This window comes from Cordyceps javanica, chromosome 5, assembly GCF_051103115.1.
Source record: "Cordyceps javanica chromosome 5, complete sequence".
NCBI classification, from domain to species: Eukaryota; Fungi; Ascomycota; class Sordariomycetes; order Hypocreales; family Cordycipitaceae; genus Cordyceps; species Cordyceps javanica.
The window spans coordinates 596,712-624,671 of record NC_139299.1 but is presented as its reverse complement, the minus strand read 5'-3'; the positions used below and the strand labels follow the sequence as shown (position 1 = coordinate 624,671).

The 27,960-nt window shown below is 55.8% G+C and overlaps 10 protein-coding genes across 10 annotated transcripts; 6 read left to right on the top strand and 4 right to left on the bottom strand.

Moving 5' to 3' along the window:
* Positions 1-145: 145 nt before the first annotated feature.
* On the top strand, positions 146-1,998 carry V2A60_007426 (SH3 domain-containing protein; the record flags this gene model as incomplete). The annotated part of the gene is made up of 2 exons (XM_083258710.1): positions 146-272; positions 383-1,998. 2 exons carry the CDS (start codon positions 146-148, stop codon positions 1,996-1,998), a joined length of 1,743 nt encoding a protein of 580 aa, XP_083114836.1.
* Positions 1,999-3,045: 1,047 nt separating this feature from the next.
* Positions 3,046-3,945, top strand: V2A60_007425 (CVNH domain-containing protein; the record flags this gene model as incomplete). The annotated part of the gene is made up of 3 exons (XM_083258709.1): positions 3,046-3,455; positions 3,628-3,764; positions 3,851-3,945. 3 exons carry the CDS (start codon positions 3,046-3,048, stop codon positions 3,943-3,945), a joined length of 642 nt encoding a protein of 213 aa, XP_083114835.1.
* A 280-nt stretch (positions 3,946-4,225) lies between these two features.
* V2A60_007424 (uncharacterized protein) lies at positions 4,226-6,794 on the bottom strand (the record flags this gene model as incomplete). The annotated part of the gene is made up of 6 exons (XM_083258708.1): positions 4,226-4,413; positions 4,492-5,277; positions 5,331-5,505; positions 5,561-5,818; positions 5,882-6,694; positions 6,780-6,794. 6 exons carry the CDS (start codon positions 6,792-6,794, stop codon positions 4,226-4,228), a joined length of 2,235 nt encoding a protein of 744 aa, XP_083114834.1.
* Positions 6,795-7,490: 696 nt separating this feature from the next.
* On the bottom strand, positions 7,491-8,362 carry V2A60_007423 (LITAF-like zinc ribbon domain-containing protein; the record flags this gene model as incomplete). The annotated part of the gene is made up of 2 exons (XM_083258707.1): positions 7,491-7,944; positions 8,019-8,362. 2 exons carry the CDS (start codon positions 8,360-8,362, stop codon positions 7,491-7,493), a joined length of 798 nt encoding a protein of 265 aa, XP_083114833.1.
* A 1,407-nt stretch (positions 8,363-9,769) lies between these two features.
* Positions 9,770-10,633, top strand: V2A60_007422 (uncharacterized protein; the record flags this gene model as incomplete). The annotated part of the gene is made up of 2 exons (XM_083258706.1): positions 9,770-9,781; positions 9,857-10,633. The coding sequence occupies 2 exons, from the start codon at positions 9,770-9,772 to the stop codon at positions 10,631-10,633; spliced, it is 789 nt and encodes a 262-aa protein (XP_083114832.1).
* Positions 10,634-10,836: 203 nt separating this feature from the next.
* Positions 10,837-12,082, bottom strand: V2A60_007421 (peptidase C13 family-domain-containing protein; the record flags this gene model as incomplete). The annotated part of the gene is made up of 2 exons (XM_083258705.1): positions 10,837-11,494; positions 11,553-12,082. The coding sequence occupies 2 exons, from the start codon at positions 12,080-12,082 to the stop codon at positions 10,837-10,839; spliced, it is 1,188 nt and encodes a 395-aa protein (XP_083114831.1).
* A 2,552-nt stretch (positions 12,083-14,634) lies between these two features.
* V2A60_007420 (uncharacterized protein) lies at positions 14,635-16,140 on the top strand (the record flags this gene model as incomplete). Its single annotated transcript, XM_083258704.1, has 3 exons — positions 14,635-14,923; positions 14,980-15,079; positions 15,165-16,140. 3 exons carry the CDS (start codon positions 14,635-14,637, stop codon positions 16,138-16,140), a joined length of 1,365 nt encoding a protein of 454 aa, XP_083114830.1.
* A 2,731-nt stretch (positions 16,141-18,871) lies between these two features.
* V2A60_007419 (uncharacterized protein) lies at positions 18,872-21,029 on the top strand (the record flags this gene model as incomplete). The annotated part of the gene is made up of 2 exons (XM_083258703.1): positions 18,872-18,906; positions 18,968-21,029. 2 exons carry the CDS (start codon positions 18,872-18,874, stop codon positions 21,027-21,029), a joined length of 2,097 nt encoding a protein of 698 aa, XP_083114829.1.
* Positions 21,030-21,849: 820 nt separating this feature from the next.
* On the bottom strand, positions 21,850-25,222 carry V2A60_007418 (bifunctional hydroxyacyl-CoA dehydrogenase/enoyl-CoA hydratase FOX2; the record flags this gene model as incomplete). Its single annotated transcript, XM_083258702.1, has 8 exons — positions 21,850-22,036; positions 22,102-22,206; positions 22,270-22,725; positions 22,787-22,941; positions 23,094-23,516; positions 23,570-24,369; positions 24,435-24,861; positions 25,064-25,222. 8 exons carry the CDS (start codon positions 25,220-25,222, stop codon positions 21,850-21,852), a joined length of 2,712 nt encoding a protein of 903 aa, XP_083114828.1.
* Positions 25,223-26,776: 1,554 nt separating this feature from the next.
* Positions 26,777-27,801, top strand: V2A60_007417 (P-loop containing nucleoside triphosphate hydrolase protein; the record flags this gene model as incomplete). Its single annotated transcript, XM_083258701.1, has 2 exons — positions 26,777-27,098; positions 27,206-27,801. The coding sequence occupies 2 exons, from the start codon at positions 26,777-26,779 to the stop codon at positions 27,799-27,801; spliced, it is 918 nt and encodes a 305-aa protein (XP_083114827.1).
* Between the last annotated feature and the right edge of the window lie 159 nt (positions 27,802-27,960).

Genomic DNA, 27,960 nt, shown 5'->3' with positions numbered 1-27,960 from the left:
TTCCCGCTAGCCGCCACCAAAATAACTACTCATCGGTGACGCCTTTTTACTCACTTCGCAACGATCGACCTGCTTCTTACATTTTATCCTGTTGCCATCCTGCTCTTTTTCCGCCTTTTCGTCGCCATAGATCGCCGACGCCAAGATGGGTCACGCTCATCTCCACCAGCAGCAGCACCAGAAGCGCGATAATTTGGGCGATAGTGTTGGTGATAGCGCCGACGAGCTTCTCAAATCGCAGCTTCCTGGCGTTGCCCGCAAGGTCCGAAGAGGTAAGCAACTGTCCACGCCATTCCCAACCTCGATTGGATCGCGCCCCGTCATATTCTCGCCTCTTTAAACAGGTCTTCTTTGTGGCCAGCAACACTAATCGCATACGCAGGCGAAACGTACGTCCGCACAGTTTACAAGACAATGTCGCCCACCTTCACCGGCCCAATTGGTGGTTATTCAACCCAGGGTCAAGATGATCCGCAGCCAACCCAGGCGCCTGCCCTCACCACCGACGAACCGCAAGCCCAAACCGAACTCACACCAATGGCCCAGGAGACCCGGCCTACTGCCATCGAGGCGCCCAAGTCGATTGATTCGGCTGACGCTACTTCTTTGGGCTCGACTCTGGCCGTTGCCGATCCGACCAACGCCCCGGCTGCTCAACAACCCAAAATGTCGAGCTCCTTTGCACTCCCAGCGCCAACGTCCTCCTCGACTGCCGAACCAGCGAGCAAGAGTACCTCCGATGAGGGTACCAGTCCTGGCGCCAAAGCAGGCATCGCCTTTGGTATTCTCGGTGGTCTATTGCTTATTGGATTAGTTGTCTTCATGGTCTTCAATCGTCGCAAGAGACAGCTACAGCGCCAGCGACTGAGCGCCGACGACGAAAAATTCAACAACAGTGGAAGCGACGGCCTTGCTCGCATGCCCAGCCACTCTGATCCTAGAGCGCCACGCATTAGCCTTCGCCCCGTCACCCAGTTCCTGCCCAACTGGAACCTCGACAAAAATGCTCAGCGTGGCAACGCCAACGGTGCCGCCAATCTTGCCCCGGCCACGGCGGCCGGTCAGTGGGATCGCCCGGGCACCAGCCAGAGCAACCACCCCAATAACCCCTTTGGCAGCGGTGCGGAGCGCATCAACAACCCTGATGCCCCTGCTCGCGATCCGTGGACTGCCAATGGGCCTGCTGTTGGCGCTTCTGCCGTCGGCGCTGCTGCCACTACTGCCGGCGTCGCGGCTCTGACTCGAAAGACATCGATGCGCAAAGCAAACCAGAAGGACGTTGACCTGACTGTGCCTGGCGTCCTTGATACTGTCCCCCCGAGCCCCGCCGGTACAGAATTCAGCACTTCCTCTATGCCTGCCGGCGCACCCAGCCCTCCTTCCCAGAGCGCCGCTGCTATTGCCGCTGCCGGTGGTCCTCCTAGCTCCGCTGTTCACCGTGTCCAACTCGACTTCAAGCCTACTCTGGAGGATGAGATGGAGCTCAACGCCGGTGACTTGGTCCGTCTGCTCCACGAGTACGATGATGGCTGGGCCCTTTGCATTCGCCTTGATCGATCTCAGCAGGGCGTTGTTCCCCGCACTTGTTTGTCCACTCGTCCGGTGAAGCCTCGGGCACCTCAGGGTGCATCTCGACCTGGCCCCCCCATCAACCCGCAGGGCGGCTATCCTCGCGGCACAAATCAACCTGCTCGACCCACGACTCCTCAGGGAAGACCCATGACCCCCCAGGGCAACCCGATGTCTCCCCAAGGCCACCGTCCTCCGCAAGCTATGGTCTCCGGTCCGAGGCCTACGGGACCGATGAGCCCCGGCCCGCGCCCACAATCGCCTGGCCCTCGCTACCAAGGACCTCCAGTCGGTCGCCCTCAGAGCCCAAACGGTGTCAACTCCCGCTCCATGGGAGCCCCCGGCCCCGGCCCCAGCCCCATGAACCCCGCGCCCCAGTCTCCGAGCCAAGCTCCTCAGAGAAAACCAGTCCCCGGTCAAGCATACTGAGCGGAGCTCATCGCGACCTTGGTTTCTGATTAGCGTTTTGCGGCTTGATTTTAGCTCTTTGGAGCACTAGGCGATTTATGGGATGTATACCAAAGGTCCGGCGTTTACAGTCTTTCTCTTTTTTCCTTCTTTTCCCTCTTCAGTCGGGCATCAGTGACAACGAGGTCGACGCCGACTTTCGGACGGTCATTGGTGGCAGTACCCCGTCGAATTCTTTCAATCGTGTGACTTTACAGTCCTTGAGCTCTTTACATCTCGGCCACGATGGTTTTCTTCATGTTGAACTTCAATTTCGTCGTGGGTGCTGTAGAGCTATTGACACTCAACCTACGCACACGTGTGCTTACTAGGCTAACACCTCTGTATCTAACACTTTCTTTTTTGAACTCTCTCTCTCTCTCTCTCTCTATTTCTTATCATGTATTTTGGACGGTTATTTGCACACTATTTGATTTCAAGTTCAGCGGGAGTAGGGGCAGGGAAGGTATGTGGAGATAATGTGAGCGAGGGCGTGAGTAAGCAATGAATCTCTCACGCAGAAGAAGGTATTAGTTAGTGACTCATACGAATTGATAGCAATAAGAGCAATGTCGAATTCAAAAATGTGTCTGATACTTTACTTCAAGTGCTTGAAGGTTTCGGGATCTGCCTGGCTCGTAACCACTGTATTGATTTTGCAATTGCCTGTTCGGCGCTTGCAGTTGACCGCGGTTTCACTTGCACCTCCATCTTCGCTACCTGCCAGACAAACAACACTGCGTTTGCAGGAGCCTCGCCCTCAATTCAGCGATCCCGCATGACTAGAACATCTCAACGCGGTCCTCCAATCCATACTCCTTCCCTCTCAAAGCGAGATGGGACTGACGAGACGCAAGAAGGACGCATAATTTGGCACCACCCTGGCGCCGCATTCACTTCTTTCAGAAGAAATTACTTTTCAAAAAACGTTAGGTTTCAAAGAAGAAGAAGAAGAAGAAGAAGAAAAAGCCAAGGGAGCGGGGAAAGCAGAGGACAGCCAACGTGCAGCGAAACCCCAACAAGTAAACCATGTACCTGACGCTCGCCACTCCTCTGGCCGCCGCCATGGCCCTCGCCCTCGCCAGCACGCCCGCCGCCGCCGCCCGGACGCTCCCGGGCGTCAATCACAAGCCGGTGGCGGCGGCGGCGGCGGCGGCGAGCGCGTCGGCCGCCGCGCCGCTGCCCGGCTCCAACGGGACCACCACGGCGACCACCATGCAGGCGACCATCTTTGGGCACACGTGCAGGCAGCCGACGCTGCTGGGGGGCGGCGGCAAAGGCCGGTCGACGCTGCAGGCAACGTGCCGCGACGAGGAGGAGACGACGACGACGACGACGACGACGACGACGACGACGATGGGCGGCGCATGGTGGCTCACGAGTCTGAACTTGAACCTCTGCCTGGGCAACGACGACGGGAAGCTGATCTTTCGAGAACGGTGCGTCTTGGGCTAGGGAAGGGGGCTGGTTACCTGTGCCTGTTCCCTCCCTCCCCTCTCCCCCCTCATGGCGCCGAAGAATGACGGCGACGGCGGCGGGCCGCCGTATCTTTTGCGCCAGGGTTTTTTTTTTGTTCTTGTTTGCTAATGGATGGGTGGGTGACTCGTTCAGGGGTGACTTTGATGCGACTTGCCGGCCTTGCGGCATCGAGACGCTGCTCCAAGACGGCCAGCTCATGCTGCGCTGCGCGTGCGTGCCGCGGCCGGGCGCGGCGGCTACGTTTACCGAAATGCCCTTGTACCATCCCCGTACGTTTTCACGCATGCAATGTGTCAGCAGACTTAGAGGGTGTTTTTTTTTTTTTTGGCCGAGTGCTAACTTGTCGTTTTGTAAGATGGCGATGCCGGCGTCAGGGTTGTGAATGGTCGTCTGGTGTGCGGCAGCCACCAGGGCACCAAGAGCCCTCGATTCGGCGCCGACGACTGGTAACGGCGGCGGTCAGGGGTGTTTGCTTTTGCGGGTTGAAAAATGATGTCGTCTTTTCACAATTTGTCATGAGCACAAGTTTTAGGGGAAGAGAATAAGGAGGAGGTGTTTCCTGTTTTTTCGGGTCTCTTATACAAAGTACATTTCGTTCTTCCTCAGGGACGGGACCAGATGATGTAGAATATCCTGAATGGCTGCCACGCACCAACTCCATCGCCGAAAATAGAAACTCCCCATACGCCAGCCTACATCGTTTCCCTCGAAGCAGGATATGCTTGTTTCGTTAAACTATAAACTTCCCTCCACAGCCGCCGCAGGTTTCCGCATGCATGTCGAGCGTTACGTCGTGGCCAAGATGCTCCTTGGCAAGCTTGTGCAGCTCGGCCGCCTGCAGACAGCGCAGGCCGCAGACGGCGCAGACGCGGGATATCCCAGGTGCCATGATGGGCATTCCCGACGAGACACAGGTTGCTAACGTTACTTGTCAGCCACCTTCATGGTGGCTTGAAGGCGTGAATAAAAGGGAAGGGGTGTTTTGTGTTGGCTTACCAAACGAGTGACCTTTTTCGCATACGGCTTCTGCACCCTGCTCCCTCACGGCAGTGTCGCAAAATACGCAGCGTATGCGAGGGAGCACGTCGCGGAATTGACGGCGCAGCGAGTTGAGGCTGCTGGCGAGCGGGAGAATGTCGGCCGCGGTCGTAGTGCCGGGAACCTCGGGTCCTCGTCCGTACATCCACTCCCACACGCGAGCCTCCGTCGTTGCTTTGGCGGGCGGCGGCGGCGGCGGCGGCGGCGGCGGTATAGTCTTTTCACCCGCTACCTCGTCTTCAACCTCGCCAGGAACGTACCAGCCAAACATGACCTCGGCGCGGTCGCGACGACTCGGATGCTGCGTGCTGTATTTGGAGACAACAGCCGCGGTGCAACCATCGCCCGGTGAGGCGGCGAGGCCCCAGAGGCGGAAGCGGCGCGGGTGTACTCGGCGCTCCGAGACGTCGGGCTCCCGCATTTGCACGTCTCCGTCCGCAACGGCGCCGATCCCAGGACCTTCGGTGTCTAGCCTGTCGCGGTCGGGGGCGTCCTGCTCTCCATCCATGTCGTCAGAGTCAGAGTCGTCGGAGTCAATGTCCTTGCCTCTCAAGGCTCTGGTCAGGGAAATCTGCCTGACGCTTCGCTGGCCCAAATCTTCGGCCCATTGTGGAATTGGCATCACATCCTCGGGCAGAGTAGTTTGGAACCAGTCTTGGTTAGTGGCGGTGCAAGACTGTCTTACGAGTGAATAGTGCGGCGCTGGTGGTTTTGATGAGGGATCAGCATGGTGAATGATGAGCCCTAGTAACCGTTAGCTAAAGTGTACCACGAAGCGGCGAAAAGGCGCAACAGACCTGTAATAGGGTTCGTTGGTACCTCTTGACTCGGGTAGGTTGTCGAGCATAGTCTTGTCGTATGTGGAGGTATGGCGGCACTCAGCGATCCCGTAACAGGAATCTGAAACGGATAAAGAATAAAAGGCGAAGCAATAATACCACGGATGTTGAGCACTCCATCGTCGTTCCACGACTACTGAAGCATTAATAACAATGTGTTGCAGCCCACCTTTCTACATAATACTCACAATATTCTCCCATTCAAGGAAAGCATCAGTTGAAAGAGACAAACAGATACCCTTCATATCGTGATCTTCAATTTTGATTGACGGTGTGTGGCCTTGCTTCCAAAAGTCTTCGAGAACTACTCGCCGGAACCCTACGTGGTTATGTGCAATGTAAGATAGCGCGGCAATCTGCTTTCCCTCATGTGTAACCCACGGGCTCCATTTTAGAGAAAATGCAGAGCTGGAAGATGCGAAATCTGGATCGAGCGCATCTTTTGCCTGCTCACAAAAGTCAGTCACGCCGGTCGCTGTTTTGAAAGGACGCAGGTCTTGTCTTCTTACCACGTGCGGGCCGCTGGCGTCAAACCTCGCAACCTCTCGAATGTCCCAGCCTTTCTCGTCTGGTGTGCTGTCGCGACTGTAAAACTGTACCGCCATCACGACTACATCCGCGTCGTCCGTTTCATACGCCAGCAGCGCTCTCCCGGGTAGGATCTCCTTTGCCCAAGAAAACGCCGTGATGCGCTCATTCATAATCGCCACATCCCCTCCGAGCTGCGCCGGCCGCTCAGCTCCGAACATCGGCAGCGGGAGCCGGGCACCGAGACCCCATAGGACGCGCCAGTTCTTGAACGAGCGTACCTGCGTCGTGGTCGAGCCTCCCTTGCAAAGGTCGACGTACTCCCCGAAGCAGGTGATGGCGCCGTGGCCGCTCAGCGCGGCCAGCACAGGGCGCAGGTTGCTTCCCAGGCCGCTGGGCGACCATTCCACGCGTATGATTTGGCCGAGCGACGCGCCGGCCGCCGTGATCGGTCCGCTCCCAACGCCAGGAAAGCCGCCGGCACCGTCTGCGCCGCCCGGCGGGGGCGGCGGGGGCGGCAGCTCACGCACACCCGCAAAGAGGCAGAGCTGCGCGTTGATGGCCGGGTCCGGACGCAGCGAGCCGGAAGTCTGTATGAAGAGGGGAAACTGTGGTGACGTGGCGTAGCGCTCGGATGGAGGCTTCTCTCCGTCGCTGCTGTTACGCGGGTACTCGGGGAGGAATATGTGAATACCTTCAAGGGTCGCAATGGCGAGCTCCGCATCACAGGACCAGGAAATTGCATGAGATGTCAACGGCCTAGACGGTAGAGATAAGCTTTGCAGGGGAGGCGCCTAGTAAGTTGTTTCGGTACATTAGCTGTCGCACAGTTCACACCTCGGCGGATCGTCGAGTAATCTAAAGACGAACCAAGCTTACCTTGGACTTATCCATGTTCCCTTCATTACGAGGCGAGTGACTCGGCTCTAGGACTTTGATATTTGCATCAACGGCAAGTTTTTCACCACTTGCAAAGCTTTGCAGCGATGTCTGTGGAGCTGACAAGAGGATAATTGGTGTTGTTTAGATGAAGCGAGCTTTTCGGCGTGTTTACTTTGACGTACAACTCTGATCCAGGTGGGGCACGAGAACTTCCCAAGACAGCAATACCAGTTACTTACACCTTGGACAGTTGGTTGATGCAGTGTCCACGAAACGCCGGAACTTGAACCAACAGACTGGGGTTTTTCTTGTTTCTCTTCCTCTCTTTTTCTTCTTCCCAGTCGAACTTGGGTTTACTTCTCCTGCTGCACGCGTTGCTGTAGTGTTGGGTTGATCAATCCGTTGCTGGCAAAACGAAGTAACATTTAATGTCAATGGAAAAAAATTATATTTTCTATATCAATACATCATCTTGTTTTTATTTCATCCCCTGCGCCCCGCCATCTATAGAAATGCTAAACAGGTAGAAAAAAATTGACACCAAGTCGCCGAGTGTCCCACAAAAGGCAGACTGTGCCGCCGCCAAGCTCGAGGGAAGTATTATAGAGAAAATTGAAAAAAAAAAAAACAGGAAAAGAAAAAAGAAAAAGGGAAACGAAGGAATGGAGTTGAACAGGGTATTTCATGTATGCTTTTTCTTTGTGGCATTTAATGCTTCTGGTCGGGCTGAGGCGTGCCAGGCTGAGCGAACTGCTGTTGGTATACAGGCTGAATCTCCTGGGGGTGCTGAGGGTAGTGCTGCTGCTGCTGCTGCTGCTGCTGATTATAGTACTGTTGAGGCTGCTGGTACTGTACTTGAGGATGTTGCGGTTGCATCTCATACTGCTGAGGCTGAGGTTGGGCGCCAGCCTGACCAAGGTCCTTGGTCTGAACGGGAGCGGTCTGCGCATGCTGGGGCTGGGCGTTCATCTGAGGCTGAGCACCGTACTGCGAGTAGACGGCGGCCTGGGGGCCGAGGACTTCGAGAGGACCGTCGTGGCGGCGGCGGGCGACCATATTCTTGCACTGGCTGCAACGGTACTCGGCATCCTCGAACCAGTGGGCGAGGCAGGGCACGCAGGTCAGGCAGACGCAGACGAGACAGAAGAGGGCACCGACGAGGCTATAGTTTGGCAAGTTAGTACAACTTTATTTTTTAAAAAAAATATATAGACACAAAGGGGGGGGGTTCGTTACATTTGCATGGAGCTGCCCTCTTTGCGAATCTCAGTCATGGTGCGACGGTGGCAGAACGGGCAGTCGATGGGCTGCGGCTGGTCACCGAGCATGTTGAGCGGCACCACGGTCGCGGGGACGCCATTGTTGGGCCCAGGAACGGGCACGCCCTGGGGCGCGACCTTTGCCTGATCGTAGCTGGGAGGAAGCACTTGATGGGTTTGCTGCCCTTGCGGTTGAATGGCATCGGGGCTGTGAGCGGGCGGCTGGTAGACGTTGGCAGGCTGGACAGGCGATGCCGGCTGGTGCATGTACTGTTGCTGCTGCTGCTGCTGCTGCTGAGGCTGCTGGTGTTGCTCGCTCATGGCGGTGGATTTTCGAGACGACGACGGCGATAGATCTTTTCTTCTTTCAAGGGGCAAAGGCGCAAATTGAAAAATGGTAATAAGACGAAAACTGTTTGCTGAAAGGAACAAAGATCCGGGCGCATCTGGAAGTGGGCGTTTCTGTCCTTTTCTTCAAGTCCCGTCTTGTACAAACTTGTCCGCCAAGGGGCAACACTGCCTGCTTGACGCGCCACAGCCACAGCACCTTTTTTTTTTTTCCTTTATTATTACCGCCCCGCGGTGCTACAGCTCCAGAATTGAGACTGATCCTTGCACATCAGCCAGCGCGCTGCAATTTAGACTCGAGCGGCTGAGCAGCCCAAGGGGGGCCTTTTACGGGTCTTTTTGTAGGGCTGCGCAGGCTAGTTGGCTGGATGGTGCTGCCCAGACCACATCTGGTAGGCAGTGGCGCCCCAGCTGGGCTGACTCAAGCCAGGGACCTACTGGTACTTGGTATTCATCGTCGGCTGGCAATCTTCTGGGGTTTTTTTTTTCTCTTCCCTTCCCCGGCGGGCTGTTTCAGCTGAAATTGCCGTTTGCGGACAGAAGGCGCAATGCAGGAGAGGAGTGTATTTGCACGCTGCCAGATGTATGGCGGAGAAGCTCTCGATACGCAGGCTCCGGAGGCAAGTTTCAAAGATTTGCACTCCTGCTGGAACTGAAATAAAGTCCGACCAAGTCAAGCTCCCAGCATGGCAGCCTCGCCTCGGGTCCCGTCCCAGATTGGGCTAGGCACCGTGTTATACACTGCGGGTCGTAGGGTTTAAGTTGCAGAAGCTCGTATGACGTTCGCAGGAGGCAACATGCAACTCGTACATCTATTTCTTGAAATGTCCATAGTAAACATTGACGCGCAAGCGCTCCTCCGATAGCCAATTTGGGGCTCATTGTCTCTGGATTACCGTCTTGCCGTCGCATAGGTTGCCGTCAGTTTGCTTACGGCTGCTCCCAGACCACTTGGCATTCTTTCGATCGGCAGAGTTCGCCACCAGGCAGGCTACTAATACCGCCAATATTGGACAGGCATGAATGCAGGGGTACCGCGTGCGAATGTAGACTCCAGCAAAGGCGCACCGGGTGACTTCCAGTGATCTCAACTTGTGAACGGGAGTTGGGAAGCAAGTACCATGCATGGTACTTGGACTGCGCTCGTGAATTAAAGAGAAAGACTCATTCCATATATCCTTGATCAGTGTTTTCTTTGCCCTTGACAAATGACAATACTATCCGGCTTTCAATTACGGATATGAGAGGAAAGTTACTAAGCCTGCCACTTGTGAACCTTCAGATCACGCACTCTCATCTACATTACAATTTTGCATTATTAAACCACAAACATCTACAAACTGCTTTTCAACGCACCAGACCACCGATAATAACGACATGATGTCTGCCAAAGTGAGAGCAACCCGCCAAGAGCTTGTGAACAAATGCACCAGGGCCCCAATGAACCTAACAGGCTCCGACACTTAGATCGTGACCCAGCAAGAATGGATCGAGGCGAGCAAGGCGCTGCTCGAAAAGGAAAAGGAGCTCATGCGAGCCGCCGACGCGCTCAGCGCTGCCCGTCGCGACCTGCCCATGGTCAAGGTGGGCAGGGACTACCTATTCACAGCCGCCGCCGCCGCCGCCGCCGACGACGACGACGGCAACTCCGCCCTCTCGCTCGGCGACCTCTTTGACGGCATGGACCAGCTCATCGTCTACCACTTCATGTTCGCGCCCGGCGACGAGCGCGGCTGCGGCGGCTGCTCCCACGTCGCCGAGTCGCTCCCCGACGTGCGCCATCTGCGCTCGCGCCGCACCCAGCTCGCCTGCGTGTCGCGCGCGGCGCCCGAGCGGCTGGCCCGCTTCAGGGACAGGTGCGGCTGGACCTTTCCCTGGTACTCGACGGCGGCGGACGCCGCCAACCAGTTCAACCGGGACTTTTACGCCTCCGTCGACCAGTCGGGCGCGGCAGAGGGCGGCGCGCCGGCCGTTGGTGCGCCGGGCAGCTTGCTGAATTTTCGGAGCAAGGATGAGCTGGAAGCGCTCGGGAAGAGCCCGTATACCGGTGAGTATTTTGGCTTCAGCGTCTTCGTCAAGAATGAACAGGGTGAAGTGTTTCATACGTACTCGACATACGGACGGGGGGTGGAAAGGGTCATGTCCACGTTTGCGCTGCTCGACATTACGCCTTTGGGAAGGCAGGATGAACCGGCAGGACCCGGCGCATTCAAGGTCAAATATGAATATGGGGCGGATGCTTGAATGTACATGTGTGAATGACAAAATGTTGGACTGGACTAGGTTCAAAACGTGTATTTTTCGTCCTGGTTTCCTACAGAAAATGGAATTGAGCACAAGGACACAAAGAAATCTTTCAAAAGGTGTAACGCCCGCCAACCCAACGCAGCAAGACCTTGCTACTGAATAATGCATCATATCATCTTACAGGGGGGTATTTGTACCCTTTACTTCTCCAGAATCGCACCCAAGCCCCATAGCGCGACGCAGCCCACAAGCGCTGTTGCGCCAATGGCCTTTCGAGTGAGCCAGTTGTCGGTCGTCAGGGCCGTCGCGCCCGGGATCTTGCGCGCCGAGCCGACGACAGCGTCAGTCGGGGCGCCGACGGGCGCCGAGGTGACAGAGTCGTTGGCGAGCTTCGCGGCCGCCGCCTGCTCGGCCTCCTTGGCACGAAGCAGCGCAATGGTCTGGCTGAGGCCGCGGAGCTCCTCGTCAAGGGCCTGGTCCTGCGCGCGGTCCACCTCGACCTTTTGTATGTTGCCGAAGAAGTCGGTGATGAGGCGGCTGCGCGCGCCGTCGGAGCCGCCGGGGAACAGGTCGTAGCGGACGCCGGCGTTGGAGTGAATCTTGTCAAAGTCGTAGCTGTCAAAGAGCTCGCCGACCGTCTTTTGGCTGTTCATGTCGCGGACCTGCGACTCGAGGAACTCGAGGTTATAGTATGTGTACCGGTCGATGACTGCAACGCCGACGTCGTTGTCGGCGTGGTGCGAGTAGGATGACTCGTCGAGCTCCGAGGAACCGGTCGCGATGATGTTTGGCGAGTAAAGGCGGCTGTACATGGTATTGGCCTGGCAGGTGTCGATCATGAAGAGAATCTCGTGGTATCTGGATGGGTCAGTTAAGAACCGTAGCACACGACCGGGAATCGCAGCAGGGGGCTCACCTTTTCTTCTCCCACATCTGCTCAAACGCGTGTGCCAAATCAAAGGCGCCAATCTCCTCCGCATCCTGGAACTTGAGGAACTCGTTGCCGCCGTGCCCCGTCATGTAGACGAGGATGTTGCTGCGCTCGTCGGTCAGCAGACGCTTGGAGCGCGGCATCTCGTCGCCGACGCGGTCCGTCAGCAGGCGAATGAAGCTCTCGACGGTGACTTCGTAGCCGCGGTAGTCGACCTCGATGTTGTCGCCGTACAGATCGACAGCGCGGTCCGAGTTGCTATAGACGGTGCCGGGGAAGGCGTTGCGCGGGTTGCACGCCATGTCGTCGGGCAGCATGAGGATGATCTGCGAGTCGGGGATGCCGAGGCGCTTGACCGTGCGGTATATGGACAGGACATTGGCAAGGTGGCGGTAGTTGAACCAGAAGCGCGACGTGCAGACGAGGACGGCCCAGTTGCTGGTGTGTTCGGAGAGGGCGGTGGATGTGAAGAGGAGCGAGGCCAGGACGGCCTGCAGCCCCGTGTTCCACTTCATTGCGCTTATCGAAACGCCTCGAGGTATTTTTGAGGGGGAAAAGGGAGCGTAACAGTCGGTGAGGTAGCGCTCCGAAGTGTCTGTTGAGGGTAGTTTGGTAATTGTCGTCTTCAGGGGAGGAAGCAGGTCGGTGGCAACCTTGTTGGCGCGAAGGATGAAGACCGCTTACAAATGTGTGGGGGACATCTTGGGCCACTGCTAAGAAGAGTCTCGGCTGCGGTACAGATACTGCTAACTAACAAGTCGGTGATACCACCAGCGCCAAAATATCCCCAGGCAACTGAAATAAGCTGCAAGCGCCTGGCTCGGGTTTTAGAAGCGAGCTGTTCCCATATATTGGCAGTCAGTAGGTGCGGCTCCGACAATCGACGGCGCCGAAGAGACCTCGTTGTCGTCGCGCGCTAATCTGTAGATCGCTGCAATTCGGGTCATGGATCACAGTCTCATTCTTTCGTGTCTTGGCGTCTCGTATTTGCAGGCCTAGATCATAAAACCCAATGCAGAACCCTCGAGTCACCGCCTAGGTAGGCACTCGCAGACGCGTGATACCGTGGAGTAGCGCCTGGCTTCGGTGAGCTTCTTGTGACAATGTGGAGCAACTGTTAGAGCACCGCTTTCCGAAGCATCATGACCCTTTACATAAGGATGCCGCAATGACGGCGAAATGGCTGCTGCTCGAATATGCCACTCACTGGACAGATTCTCGGATAGTCCAAATAATGGACCTAGTATCTCTTGCCTTCCAAAATTGGTATACTATTTGCTGGCGAGGTCGGATATGCTCTCGCCAAAGACGCCTGCCGCAAACTTCCTCCAAAGCGTTGGACTGATTTTCACCTGCAGCGTCTTGACTCTAACCCGTGCTTCACGGCGAGTAGCTATCAGCTGCTAGATGGTTGCGCTGGGCCGCATTTCATATTTGAAGATCTTATGGTTCTCAAGCGTGCGCTACCGAGACCTGCACCCTGTCGTCAGTTACTGTGGTGCATGTCGGGGCTGATCAGGCATTATAGATGTACTGCAAAGCACGTCTTGAACAGTCTTTCCGTCTGCAAAAAAAAAGCATCAATAGAAAGAAATGCCTGTAGAAATGCAGCTGCAACAGGCAGCAGGCAGCAGGCGATATACAGGGGCTATCGCTGTCATCGAGCAAACAATATTGGTAGTAGCCCAAATAGTGACAAAGTATCCAGTATCTGCTACAGAGTACTGACACGAAAGATGCTTGCAAGGCTCAGCAAAGTAGGCTCTGGAACGGTCGAATATAGATGATCGTCGCTTATACTGTCCTCCAGGCCACCCTCATGCTGGCTGGCTGAACAGGCTGTGTGTGTGGTCATGTAGGCTTACAATCCCACACCAAATTTCCACCCGCTGCCTTTTCTAATAAAGCTTGGCAATTTGTCAAGCATTGGGCGATACGGGTGTTTGCACGCCTACTGGTAAGGGGCTTGTCTCGGGTGTCGGATAAGCAGAGACGGGAAAGAATTACACAACGAGCGGAACTTATGTATTAACCAGCCACTGCTGTTGTGAATGTATACTGGCTCGGTATCGCATTTCGATTTATTTCTCGGCGCAACTTGTTACATATCATTCACTCCATCTATCCTACTGCGACCTCCTCCACGTGCACTCTCGCATGGATCAAGGAATCCAAGGCTCCGGAGACTTTGACCTTGTAAGCCTCGCCAAGTAATTTCGTCGTGTTGGCTGACCGGAGAGACTGTATTTGGGGAGTAGCAGACTGACAGTTGGCTCTCTGTCGGAGAGATACTGCCACGGTCTCAGCTAAAAATACCGAGGTGCTGCAATACGTTGTAGCTGGCTGGCTGGCTGAGACCAGACCAAGACAAAAGCAGTGACAGCACATTCTGCATCCTGCATCCTGCATGAGAATATCCACTCGTGTGGCCCGGCTGGCGAGCCCTGTTACTGAGCATCTCATGTCGTGAACGAGCCTAGGGTCCTGCTGCTTTCGCTATTGAAGCCAATCGGACTGTCCATTATTCAATGGGGTATCCGCTGTTCAGCCGAGTTGTCAGCCTGATCTCCCCTTTGGCGCCCTTTATGCCCAGAATGGCAATGAAGTGAATGAGAAGTGGATAGAGTGACCGTGGAGGCTTCACTTTGCTGAGCACTCCTCAAGCACTCTAGCGTGGCCACCGAACAGAGCCTTGCAGAAGGCACGGGCCGGGGGTGGAGGGGAGGTATAGGTGTATTTCGTTGTTATTACACTTTTTTCCCTTGCTGCCCTTGCAGAGGAAAATAGTAATGCGGAACCTTGTGAATAGAAATGAACAGCCCCCGCCTTGTTTGCCTTGGGCTGGGCCGCACCGCCGGTGCGTGGCGTCGTGGCCATGCATGGGATTCTTTGTTTCCCTGGGGTGTCCAGAGTATACTTGCCTGCATAGATTGTTGCAGGCTTCTTACATATGCCTTGCAGGTCCATATCCCTGGCTCATCCCGAACTATTTCTGCTTTTCTCCCCCAGAAAATAAACTTTTGAATCTTGGATTTGCGTGCATAGAGCCATCGTCAGGGACCGCAAGATGCTCACAACACTCCTCTCCACGACGGCGGCGCTGCTGTTGGCCTTTGTGGCTCAACCAGCCGCTGCGACCAGGTCCGACGGAACCCCCATCTGCGACTACTACGCCAAAGAGAAATACGGCGGAAACACCAAAGACACTCAACTGAGGCTCATGTCGAGCATCGTCGCGCATGCGTACTCGGGTGGACCCAACTCGACCAAATTCAACAACACCGACACAGGCATCTTCAACATGGGCTCCTCAGAAGGAGAGGTCGTCCACCTCAAGAAGTTTTTCGACGGAACAAGTATGGGATCGCTCTTGTCACAGATTCCGGCGGAGGTTATTGACACGCATGTTTAGCCCCAACGACGAATTTCAACGATGCAGCGATAAAAACGGATTGGCTTGACGGCGGCGGCTTAGACCCCTTGCTGGCCTATCTGAACGGCACGACCAAGACGCCCGAGATTAGAAAGGGATCAAACCAATAGTATGCCGTGAATCATGAACGATTTACAGTGGTGCCGTGCTGACGCGCTCCCTAGCACACTCTTCACGCATTGGTACGTTGCGTTTGGTCGCATCTACGGCTGCACCAAGGTAGAAGAATTTCTCGACCAGCCATACCGCGCGATGATGCCCGCCTACGTCCACAAATACATGGACCTGAAGAAGCACGAGGTTTCTTACTTTATTCGTCAGCTCACCGCGGCCAGCAAGCAGTACGGCTTCACCGACTCGGACGCCAACTCACTCGAGCAAGTCATGAACGGCCGCTACAACATCAGGTGTGCGCCTGCTGAGAAGAATACGCTGTATTCCATCTGCCTCGACGAGGACTGCCCGCTCGCCTTTCCCAAGTCCGACTGTACGGCGTACAAGAACATTGCCCAGTATGCCGTCGACGAAAAGCCCACAGAGTCGCCCGGCGCCGGCGCCGGCGCCGCCAGCAGCAAGTCTGACCTCGGCGGCGGCGCGATCGCGGGCATCGTCGTCGGCGCGGTCGCCGGTGTCGGACTCATCATCGGCGCGCTCTGGTTCGTCTTCAACAAGAAGCGGAACGGCGCCGCCACCAAGCAGGCCGGGAGCATGGCCGTGCCGCCGCAGGCCAACGGCGGCGGCTACCACAACCCGGCCCTGTACTCGCCCGCCATGACGCAGAGCCACTTCGACATGGGCGGCGGCGGCGGCGGCCAGTACGACAGCGTCAGCCAGTCGCCGTACGACCCGAGCCGCCACAGCCAGTTCACGTACTTCTCCCAGAACCGCGAGTCGCAGCACACGACCCCCAACAGCCCGCCGCCCCCGGGCTGGGTCGAGATGCCGCCGCAGGAGCTGCACGCGACGGAGATTGCCGCCCCCACGACGCCGCCCCTGGGCAGCGCGCCCGGCTCGCCGACCAAGTTAGGATACAAGCCAGACGTGCGTGAGGTGATGGAAATGGAAAGTCCGCCGCCAATCACACGGAGCGGGAGTGATTATACGACAGCCAACCCGGAGCAGAGGTCAAATCACCAATAATGGGGTAAAATCGAGAAAATTCGAGTGTGAATTTGGCGGAGGGGGGTTCTTTACTTAAAATCTGTGTCACTGGTGGGGTTGCGTATACTTGGCATAATCTTTTACGGCATTTTGCAGTCAGAATTGTTGATCATCATACCCGCTGTTGAAATCTGAATCACTTACACGGCCGCTTGCCACGGCTCTTCTGGTAATAATACACGTACGCCTCTAACAACTTTCAAGGGCCTTTCTCTTGGAGAGAAATAGGCTGGCTATCTGATTGGTGTTCCCTATTGGCCTCGGCACCTTAAACCTGGCTCCAATGCCGCCAGCGAGAGGGCAGCGCTTTCAAGGCATCATCACTCAACTCCGAGTACAGATCATAACGATGATTTGGCAGACAGCCTGGGCTCAGCTTCCTCTGTGCTCACGCAGAACTTCAAGCCAGCGTACTATCGTTTTCTAGGCTACGAGCAGCCGGCACACATACTCTTGCTCCTACATAGTGGAGGCCTGGTGGCAAAGATGAGTCGAAGGCAATTGTTCAAGCATTACCGCAGAGGATGATGCTCGGCCTCACAAGGGTCTTGGCAGAAAGTTTTACGCCTGGAAACGATTTCTAGCAGTCGACGATGCTACGCTATATAGACGATACGGAGAAGGCAACAAGATGTAGTTCATCGTGATTTCGTGTCCATCTTGGAGGTACGGCAAAGGCAAGATGCCGTCGACTCTGGGCATCCGATAGAATCCGTCGGCGTAAGTAGCAAAGTCAATGAGAACCTTCTAGGGGCCGGTGCCTGACTTTCCGCACAAGACGACATGCGCGTTAGTCGATCTCATTTGAGCCTACGGCGCAACCGGCGGAGCTGCTGCCAGACGCAACACTGGCCAACCCGACGAGCGACTGCTCCATGTATATAGCGCGCGCATGTTCTATTTCTGACACGGCGCTGCAAGACGCAAGCCCGGAACTGTCGCTGCGGTTCGAGTTTGCGTCGGCCGACGACGTTCTGTGCAGTACGCGCCCGGTGCGACGGCCAAAAGGCTGGGTCGAGGGCTAGACGACGCGAAGCTGTTGCAGGGGGAACAAGGACAAGGTTGACTTTGGCACCACACTCGAGTGGTTCCCACGCTTGCTGCAGTTGAGGCGAGTACCACCAGTATGCGGATGCCACGTCGGCTGAGTACACGGGCATATATGTATGTATCGGTAAGGGGTGGCGGGATGGTTCACAACTGCACATCCAAATAGATGCAGGCTCATACATACCGCACATTTGCAATTGAGGCTGGCTCATGTAATAGATGATATATGTGCTGTCCCTTGTGATGGCGCAAGAAGACGTGACAATGATGCGGCTAATATGCGACACAAGTCTGTCGAATAGTATTTTTAGGATCTGGCTGGGGTCAAATTATGACTCGCCAACGTATACGTATTCGGTTTGCCGCAATGGTTTTTGGACGGTGCACTGGCGGCTGGGTGCAATCCAACGGCGGAGCTGGACAAGTCCACGTGCAATGACGACAGATGGGAGGAGGAGGGGTGGTGCCGCGTTCCCTCTTTTTTTTTTCTTTTTTTTTTCAGTCACAAGGTAAGTACGGATAAGTAGTTTCTCGTTCTCATCGTGTCTGGAGCGGGCTTGGTCTTGTGCTTGGTAGTGGTTTGTGAATGCTGGTAGCAAATCCAGGTTGAGGTATGGGGAATATTAAATGGGGAGAGAATGGAGCAACCCCGAAAAAATGGATAGCGGCAGTGGTGGAAGAAGAAAGAAATGTACAATTCCATTTTAAACACAGTGTCACATGCCAATTTTTAATTTAATTTAATTTTTTTTCCCTTGACTCACATTTCTCAAGGCGATACGCAGACTGTTGCAAGAATTCTCAAAGAAGTGTATGAAGAAACCAACATTGACCATTGACGAGCCTCTCACCAGTAGCTTATAGTACTACGACTACTACCAGTACTTGGACATTCTTAGTCGCAACTAGTCTGGATAGAACAAGACCTTTAAATCATGACCAAAAGCAGCTACCTTGTCATGAAATCCTCGTCATGCTCCGTATTATTGCAGCTGCCCGTATCGTGGACCCTCGACGAGCCCACCTCTTGACCCCCTCCTCCTCCTCCTCCTCCTCTCCCCCCGGCGCCGCAGGTCATTCTCGGTGCCTCTCCTCGTGAAATACTTTTTTCCGTCCCGTCTGTCCTCACTTCCTTTCATCCTTTTCATTGTCTTTACCGCCGCCCCCGCCCCGCGCGTCCCGTCTCCCAGCGTCTGCTACTGATACAAAAGCCGTGTTAGCCTCGATCCCATCCCAACGCCGGCGTTTGCCCTTCCAACTCCGATCCCCGACAGGCCGAAGCCCACATCACCTGCACGCACGCCACCATCCAAGTTGGGTTGCGCATCGCGGCGCCTTTGGCTGCCAAACCCCTTCATCCTCTTGCTACATCGCAATAGCTTGCTCGCGCCCGCACGGCTGGTTGCTGCAGGCACAGACTTCAAAGCAGCTTGCTAGCTCTTTCATATTCTACAGATCCGCGTCCTCGCTGGGCGAGCCCTTGTTTGCTCGCAGCATCGAGCTCCGGCCGTCTTGCGCCGCTAGCTGTTCATCGACGCTGCTTGTTATCAACTTGCCTCCCTGCAACGCCGACTTGACCATTTTGGCGCTCTCTTATTTTCTCAGCTTCTAGGAGTCAACTTTCTTCGAAACTTGATGCGCCTGCTTCCGGCGTGGAATCATGGTCGCACCACCCTCACACATCTTTGTCGTCCGGTTCGTACTGCTCTAGCCCACCGAACCCTCGATGCGCATCTCTCTAATCATGCTCTCGCAGACATGGAAATCGCCTAGACGCCGCTGATAAGAAATGGCACCTCACGTCCCCGACTCCCTACGATCCCCCCCTGACGTACTCTGGCCTGCAGCAGGCTCGACAAGTCGGCAACTACGTCGCTGGCATCCTCGAACAGGCCAAGCTCGAACACGAAGCCAAGAACGAGGGCAAAGCTAGTTTCAAGCGCAAGCGTTTTCGAGTCGTTATCCACACCTCTCCTTTCCTCCGATGCGTCCAGACCTCTGTCGGGATCAGCTCCGGCCTCGCACAGCTCCCCTCCGATTCCATATACAACCCTTCCGACATCATCGTCCCACCCCGTGCTGCCAAGGGTCAGACCAACAAGCTCAAGACTGCTGTGCTGCGTATTGACTCGTTTCTCGGCGAATGGCTCTCTCCGGAATACTTCGAAATGATCACTCCGCCACCCGGGCCTGCTCTTATGCTGGGTAGTGCCAAAGCTGAACTTTTGCGACGCGAGGACTACAGCTTCTACAGCTTCGACGAGCCGCCCCCGCCGCCTCCACCGACACAGAAGCTGTGGCAATCCCCCAAGTTGCGGCCCGTTGATGCACCTCAGTCGCCCGCCGAGGAAAATGGCAGTCCTATACTTGGCGTTTCTACTTTGGCAGCTGCGCTTCCCAACGCCACGACTTCTAAAAAGGGCTACGTTCCTCCTAGACCCAATCCCCCGGTTTCCGGTGCGGGTAGCATACCTGAGGGTATCGTGGCCCACGCTAGAGACACTTGTGTGAGTGTAGATTTCCAATGGGATTCTATGCGAGAGCCGCTCGATTTTGGTGATGGCGGCCAGCTCGGCGAGGAGTGGATTTCCATGCACAAGCGTTTTAGGAAAGGACTGCGGAAAATGGTCAACTGGTACGCCAGCACAGATAATGCTGCGGAGATGATTACAACCATGAACTCGGACGGAGACGACCACACCCTTGACGCCACGGACGATGAAGAAATCGAGACCGCTTTGATTCTCGTGTCACACGGCGCCGGCTGCAATGCCTTGATGGGTGCAATTACTCACCAGCCGGTCCTCATGGACGTCAGCATAGCCTCCGTCACAATGGCCCAGCGCCGGGCCTTGATCGACTATGAAAGGCTGCGCAGCGAACTCACCAAGGAGCTCGAGGTTCAGTCCCTTGTCGCGGTCGACGATCTCTACGAGATCAGAACGTCTGCTACCACGGAGCATTTGCAGCCGACAGTCTCCACACCCGGCTCCGCGAGATCTGTCTCGGCAAACAACGCTTGGAACCCTCACGCCCGGGGCCGCACGTCAACATTTAGTAATGGCAGCGGCGCCGTCATCAGCCCGTTTACCTACAACAGCGACGCTTTTGCCGTTTCCGATAGCCCTGCCGTCAGCGCCAACCCTCCCACGGCCAGCGCTGCGGTCGAAAAAATGGCTCGCCGAGAGTCGTCGCAAAAGTCCATCAGAAGCGCCTTCAACGGCGCCGGCAACATCATCGCCGCCCGCAGCAAGAGCACCAGAAGCAACAGCAGTTCAAGCCTAAACAACGAAATCAAGGCCGGCCGCCCGCCGAGCTCAAACAGCAGCAACGCTCCTGGTCTTTGGGCGCCGGCGCCGTCCTCTCTCCGGCTCATGGACGACAGCATAGACGAGGACTCTGATCCCTTCGACACGGTCCTGCCCAACTTTGGCAGCTTCAGCGCCGCGCCGCCGGTCGAGGAGAAGAAGGCAACCGCATTCGGGTCCGACTTGGCATCCTTTCCGTTTTACAGCACCGCCTCTGGCGGACCCGTCCAGGCGCCGACGCCGTTTGGCAATTTTGCTGCCGTTGACTCGCACTCGCCTCTGGCAACGCCGGCGGGACCGGGCACGCCCATGTTTGCCGGCCCCATCAAGCTGCAGACGAGCCTGGGCAGTGATGACGTGATTCTGCCGCCCGAGGAGGTCATTGCAACGCCCCTCGGCGGCGGACTCGGCGGACTCTGGGGCCGTCCGACTCCTCCGAGCGACGCCGACAAGTTTCGGGACATGAGCCACACCAAGAGACGCTGGACGGTCAACGAACGCCCTCTCTAGGGCACGACTAGCTTCCCCCGAGTCTCAGTACTCCCCCCCTCTCCTCTACTCTACCCTACTATATTTCAAGCATCATCCCGGGCTCGCGCGCTGTGGTTTGTAATATTACTAGCAAGCATTGAGATTGTTTTTTTTTTCCTTTTTCATCTTCTACCGAGGCTTTTTCTTCGTTCTTCTTTTACTATCATTCAAGTGCGCTGGCGTATCGAGGAGTTTTATCATTGTGAACCATTTTTGTTTAGGGAGCGTTTTTGGGTGAAATCGCAAAGAAGGTGACCATGCATGACATTTCAAGGGGCACGCCGGGCATGACCAGAAACGAAATGAAAATGATCCTCAGCGGTACTTGATATTCATAAAGGCCGGCTTTGCGAATTGCGTCGCTACATGGTGAACAAAATAGTGATATACTAGTAGTTACCACTACTACTGCTTGGATGTGTGAAAGGGTCCCTTCAAAAGAATGCAAAATCAGCGAAAAGATTTGCATCCAACTTTACGTAGTCTTGCCCGCCATCAAGTCTCTCAAGATGTGCAACGACGAATGGGTAGTCAAGCATCAGAACAGCGAGAAAGAAAAATAATACGAGTGGAAAAATAAAACTGAAACTCGTTACTAACTCTTTGAGTGAGCTCATACATGATCATACAAAAGAAAAAATCAACTCTTCCAAGATTTTATAATACACCAGAAGGCGACTTGGTCCTCTTCCCTCCTTCTGATATCAGTTGAGATCCAACTCATGACATCACATCATATATTTCTTTTATATATTTTTCTTTGGTTCTCTTTTTGTCGTCAAAGTCTCCTTCTTCTTTTTTAGATCTTGCTCTTGTCGGCTGAGAGCAGCTCGGCGGCGGCACCGGCAATGGAAGGCTTGCCAGTCTCCTTGACCTTGGAGGTGAAGATGATCTTGTTGCCTTCCTTCCACATCTCAGTGACGACGGTCTGGCCGGGGTCGACGGTGCCGGCGAAGCGGACCTTGATGTTCTTGATGGGGCCGAACCTTTACACCACGTTAGCATTTGGCGCGATGGAGAGAAGAAGGGCTGACGCCTGTGATCAACTTACTTGTCGTAGATGGCCTTGCCGGCAATACCGAAGGAGCAGAGACCGTGCAGAATGGGCTTCTTGAAGCCACCCATCTTGGCGAACGAGGGGTCAATGTGCAGAGGGCTTAAACGATGTTAGACAGCGTTTCTTTTTTTTTTCGGCAATTGACTTGATAATTAAACTTACTTGTAGTCACCGCTGAGGCGGTAGATGGCGGCCTGGTCGGGATGGACGTACTCCTCGTGGACGTGGTCGGGGGCGCGCTTGGGGGGCACGTTGGCGGCGGTAGCGGCGCCGCGGTCAGCGGGCTTCTTCTGGCCGTCGAATCCACCGGCGCCGCGGAGGAAGACGGTCATCTCGTTGTAAAAGACCTCCTCGCCGGTCTCGGCAAGGGTGGTGGTGATGCCCGCCTTGACAACGGCGGCCTTGCCCTTGTCGACGGCCTCGATGAGGCGGCCCTTGGACACCAGGTTGGCGCTCGTGGGGAGGGGGAACTTGCGGATCTCGAGGTACTGCTCGCCGTGGAGCAGGGTCATGGGGTTGAAGTTGGGGACAATCTTGTCGTAGGAGAAGCCAACATCGGCCGCCATGGCGGGGATGACACCATACGTGGGGAGAAGCTGGAAGTTCTCGGCACCCTCGCTACATTGAGAGCGTTAGCATGTTGGTTCAACGGCAGACGTGTCGGATCTGGAAGGCTTACAAGACGTAGTCGAGCTCAGTGGCCTTGGCACCGACACCAATATTGTACAGTAGAGTGTCGCGCTCCTCGTATCTGAAGGGGGTGGGAGCACCCTCGGTCTTCAGGGCCTCTTCGATGGCAGCGAGGTACTCGTTGGCGGGAGCAGCACTGGCGCCCTGTTACTCGCACGCGCAGGTTAGCATACGACTCAAGGATACAAACATCACATTTGGGGGTCAGATGATGGTGATGATAAAATACATGTGTTCATTCTAATTCGTATAAAATTCTACAGCGAGGGAATAGAAGAAACAGGAACAACTCATACCTTGCTGCCGGCCTTGTTCTCCAAGTTACCCATGATCTTGCCGAAAGAGTCGGTGGTTCTCTCAGGATTCTCAGCGCGGCCGTCCTCGAAGTCGGTAATAGCCTTCCAGTTCTTCAGAACCTCCTCGGGGGTCAGGGCGACGTCGACGGGGAAGCCGTGGCCGCCAGCCTGCTGCCAGCGGGTCTTGCCGGCCCAGCCGCTGCCGACCTCATAGAGGCCACCAGTGGGGTCGGGGCAGACGTCGCTGCAAAGGGCGAGGATCAGAGGAGCAATGTAGTCGGGCTTGAAGGACTCCAGCATCTCGGGGGTGAAGACGGCCTTGGTCATGGCGGTACCAGCGTTGGGGGCAATGGTGTTGACGTTGATGTTGTACTTGGCACCCTCAATGGCAAGAGCACGGGAGAAACCGAGGATACCGCATTTCTATTGATTGTTAGTTTTACTGACCACTGACTTGGGCATGATGGGGGACTTACAGCAGCGGAGTAGTTGGCCTGGCCAAAGTTGCCGTAGATACCACTGGTGGAGGTGGTGTTGATGACACGGCCGTACTTCTGCTTGAGGAAGTAGGGCCAGGCAGCCTTGGTCACCTTGTAGGTACCACGGAGGTGGACGTTGAAGACGGGGTTCCACAGGCTGTCGTCCATGTTGGTGAAGGCCTTGTCGCGGAGGATACCGGCGTTGTTGACAACAACGTCGATGCGGCCGAAAGCGTCGATAGCGGCCTTGACAACGACCTCGCCGTCTTCGGCGGAGGCCTTGACGCCGACGGCCTTGCCGCCAGCCTGCTTGATCTCGTTGACGACGTCGTCAGGGTTGACGAGATCGTTGATGACGAGGGAAGCACCAGCCTTGGCAAACGCCAGGGCGTACGCACGGCCAATACCGGCGCCAGCACCGGTGATGAGGACGACCTTGCCGGTGTAGTCAATCTTGTCGCCCTGCTCGGCGGGAGGGAGCTTGGCGGAGTTCTCGGAGAGCTCAATGAAGTTGTTGGGCTCGGCGGGGAAGGTGGAGTTCTTGGAGAAGTCGACAACCTTGTCCCAGTTCTTGATGATGGCGCTGGCCGTGTACGAGGCGTCGGGCTTGAGGAGCAGACCCTCGGCACGCTGCCAGCGGAGCTTGGCGGCGAAGCCACCGCCAACCTCGTAAATGCCACCGGTGTCGCCAGTGTTGCTCTTGTGGGTGAGAACACCGACGACGGGGACGACGAATTCGGGCTTGAGAGCCTCAAGGAGCTCGGGAGGGAAGACGGTGCTGGTCAGACGGGAGGCGGCTACGGTCGGTTAGCGGATCTGCTCGGCAAGCAAAGAGCGCGGGTTGGCGCAGAACACTTCATACCGATGGGAGCAATGACGTTGCAGAGAATGTTGTACTTGTAGCCCTCCTTGGCGAGAGTCTCGGTAAAGCCGACCAGGGCAAGCTTGGCAGCCGAGTAGTTGGTCTGGCCAAAGTTGCCGTAGAGACCAGCCGCCGAGGCGGTGTTGATGACACGACCATACTTTTGCTTGCGGAAGTGAGGCCAGGCGGCGCGGGTGACCTTGTAGGCGCCGTAGACGTGGACGCGCATGATGAGGTCCCAGTCCTCATCCTTGAGGTTCTTGAAGCTGGTGTCGCGGAGGATACCGGCATTGTTGATGACGACGTCGACGCGGCCGTATGCCTTGATGGCGGTGTCAATGATCTTGTCGCCAAACTCGACGGAGTCGTAGTTGGAGACGGCCTTGCCGCCGGCAGCCTTGATCTCCTCGACGACGAGGTCCGCAGCCTAGAAAGGGTGAGTGTTAGCCGAAATGCACTTCGGGGGGGTTTTTTTTTCTCTTTTCTTTTTTTTTTTTTTTGGCTTGCTTTGTTGGCCGCGCAAATGTTGCTGGATTCCCGAGGTAGCCGGGTGGGTGCGCATGTGTGCGGGCGCCCGCCGCGACCCGGGTCCGGCAATTCTGGCAGCACAAAGCCGGAAGCCAACGTACCTTGGCAGAGTTACCCTCGCCGGTGAAGGAGCCGCCGAGATCGTTGACAACGACGCTGGCGCCTCGCGAGGCGTAGAAGAGGGCGTAAGCCTTGCCGAGGCCACCACCGGCACCGGTGACGACGACGACCTGGCCGTCGTATCTCAGCTGCTCAGACATGACGTGCTGTGTGGTTGTATGTGAGGAAGAGGAGGGTTTGATAGGTGAAGAAGCCGGGATCTCTCTCTCGGTCTCTCTTGAGGGTATCAGCAAAGATGGACCACAAGAGACGAACTGGGGAAAGAAATGGGAATGAAGAGGGTATCAGAGATGAAAAGTCTAGAAGACAAAGACGAAGACGGATAGGAAGAGAGGGAGAAGGAGAAGTAGGTTCGGCGATCGGGAACGTGAGCTGCAAGCCGGGGGCTTCTTAATAAAAGCAAACAAGGCCAACGAACGGGAGGGAAGCTCTTCTGGCGGGCGACTTTGACGGCGACAAGACCAGCGAAAGCCTCGGTTCACAAGCAGCGGGTACCGAGGGGACGAGACTGTGGGGCGCCATTCCGCTTCGGGGGAGAAGTTACTAGTGTGCTTTTGCCCCAGCTTCACATGTTACTGATGCTAACTAGAGGTACCAGTGGCAGTAGGTATGCAGGTATGACAGCATGACGGACGGGACGGGCAATTGGCGGATTGGGCATTACTTGCATGTGTATTGAGCATGGAATAAGAAGTCTTTTTTTTTTCTCTTTTTTTTTCTCTTTTTTTTTTCAATGCAATGCAAAAGATCCGTGGACGTGGCCTCTGACCTGTCCATGCTGTCAGTACTGAGAGAGTACTGATACATACACCCGCCCACTGTAGCTTCCAGCGACCCGGTATGCCCCAGAAAACTCGGTCCAATGAGCCAGGTTACATCATCAGCGACATCCATCTGTTGCCGGAATCTACGGGAGACGCTTACTTACTTAGGTTCTTGCCGTTGGGGTCGCTGGCAAGCTCCCCAGGTACACATAGGCGTTTTTATTTGCGGCTGCTTCTTTTTTTACATGTGTCTCTTTTGCCCATGGCCTGTCTGTCCGTCCACCTTGCCATCATGCATGCTGGCACACCACTCCAAAAGGCCGACCGGAGAATAGTATGGATAGACCAGCAGGTACGTAGCAACTACAGCCTAACTAGGATATTCCGCCGTCTTGTACGGTCGTGATTATTTGCATCATCTCATAAGATTGATTCCCCATCATCTTGTCGCCGGAGACCTCCATCGTCATCATTGCCCGCCCTTCCCCCGTCTTCTTCCCCGGACCCCAGCTTCTCTCGTCACCATATTTGCACAAAAGCATAGCCCGTCTCTCCCCCCGCAAAAGTTCCCATCTCTCCGTTGTGTGCCGCCGTCGCCGCACTTCAGCCAATCGCCAACCCATTACCCCACAACCCCGGGCCGGTTACCAAGTCGCCTATATGTATAATGTAGGTCGGGAGTATCGAAGCCAAGTACCAAGCCAGGTAAGTAGTCAGTATGTCGACCGGCAAGGTCCCTATAACTTGCTAACCTACTTAGTCCTCCTCACCCCACACGATGAACCCCGACCAGCCCGCCAGCCAACCACCCAACCAGCTTATGCGCGCGCGGCCCAGCCGATGTGTCAACCCACCCAGCACTCGTGGCCCCCGCAAAGGAGAAGAAGAAGAAGAAGAGAAAGAAAGAAAAAAGGAGGAATATAGCCCGTAATGCCGACGACCTTTGTAGATGACAAGGCTCCCATCTGCGTGCCCTTTATACTCGAGCACCTCGCCGCGCACCGAGCCCGCCACGCGAACGATGCCGGCCATAGCCTCCAAGTCACCACCCCGCCTCTCGTCGTCGGCCTCAACGGCATCCAGGGCGCGGGCAAGACGACCCTCGTCGCCGCCCTGACCGCGGCGCTCAAGCAAGAGTCAGTGCATGCCGTCGTCTGCAGCATCGACGACTTTTATCTCAAGCACGACGATCAAGAGGCGCTCGCTGCACAGCACCCAGCCAACGCCCTCGTCCAGCACCGAGGAGAGCCAGGTACGGGGGGGCGCGGGGGCGACTTTGCGGCACACACGCCGCGACGGGCTACCTACCTCTTCTCGTTGTTTTTTTTTCAAAAGACACGTCTCGCTAAACTATAACAGGTACCCACGATGTAGCCCTCGCGACCCAGGTCTTTACGCGTCTCGTTCACGGCCAGCCCACCACGATCCCTCAGTACGACAAGGCTGCTTTCCAGGGCCGGGGCGACCGCCTCCCCGAATCCGCCTGGCTGCCCGTCAACCAGCCCGGCCAGCCTCGCATCGATGTTCTGATGCTTGAAGGGTGGTCTGTCGGCTTCCGGCCCATCCCGGACGACGAGCTCGAGCGACGCTGGAACGCGCCTAGCCGCACCTTGCAGTCTCACAGGCTGGAGCACCTGCGATTCGTGAACGACAACTTGCGCGCCTACGATGCGCTAACCAATCTTTTCGACATTTTCATCCAAATCGACGCCGAGGACACGCAATACGTCTACATCTGGCGTGCCGAGCAGGAAGATCATCTTCGACTCATCAAGGGCAACCCCAACGCCGGCATGACTCAGGACCAAGTCGTCCGCTTTGTCGATGGGTATTATCCCGCGTACGAGTTATACACCGATGGCGTTCGATCAGGAATATTTTCTGACCGCCCCGGTTGCCAGCTCCGCATGGTAGTAGGACGTGACAGATGTGTCAAGCAAGTAGTGCGCATATAACGGCACGCCGATGCTTCAGAATGCTCTTCTCCATTATTACATACAAGTACAGATTGCAGGCTTAGCAAATCGCTCCTCGTCAGCTAGCATGGCTGCTTCTCTCATATCATCATAAGTCGTAGCTCATAGCTCGCAGCACAGCCAGCAGATATTTTGTAC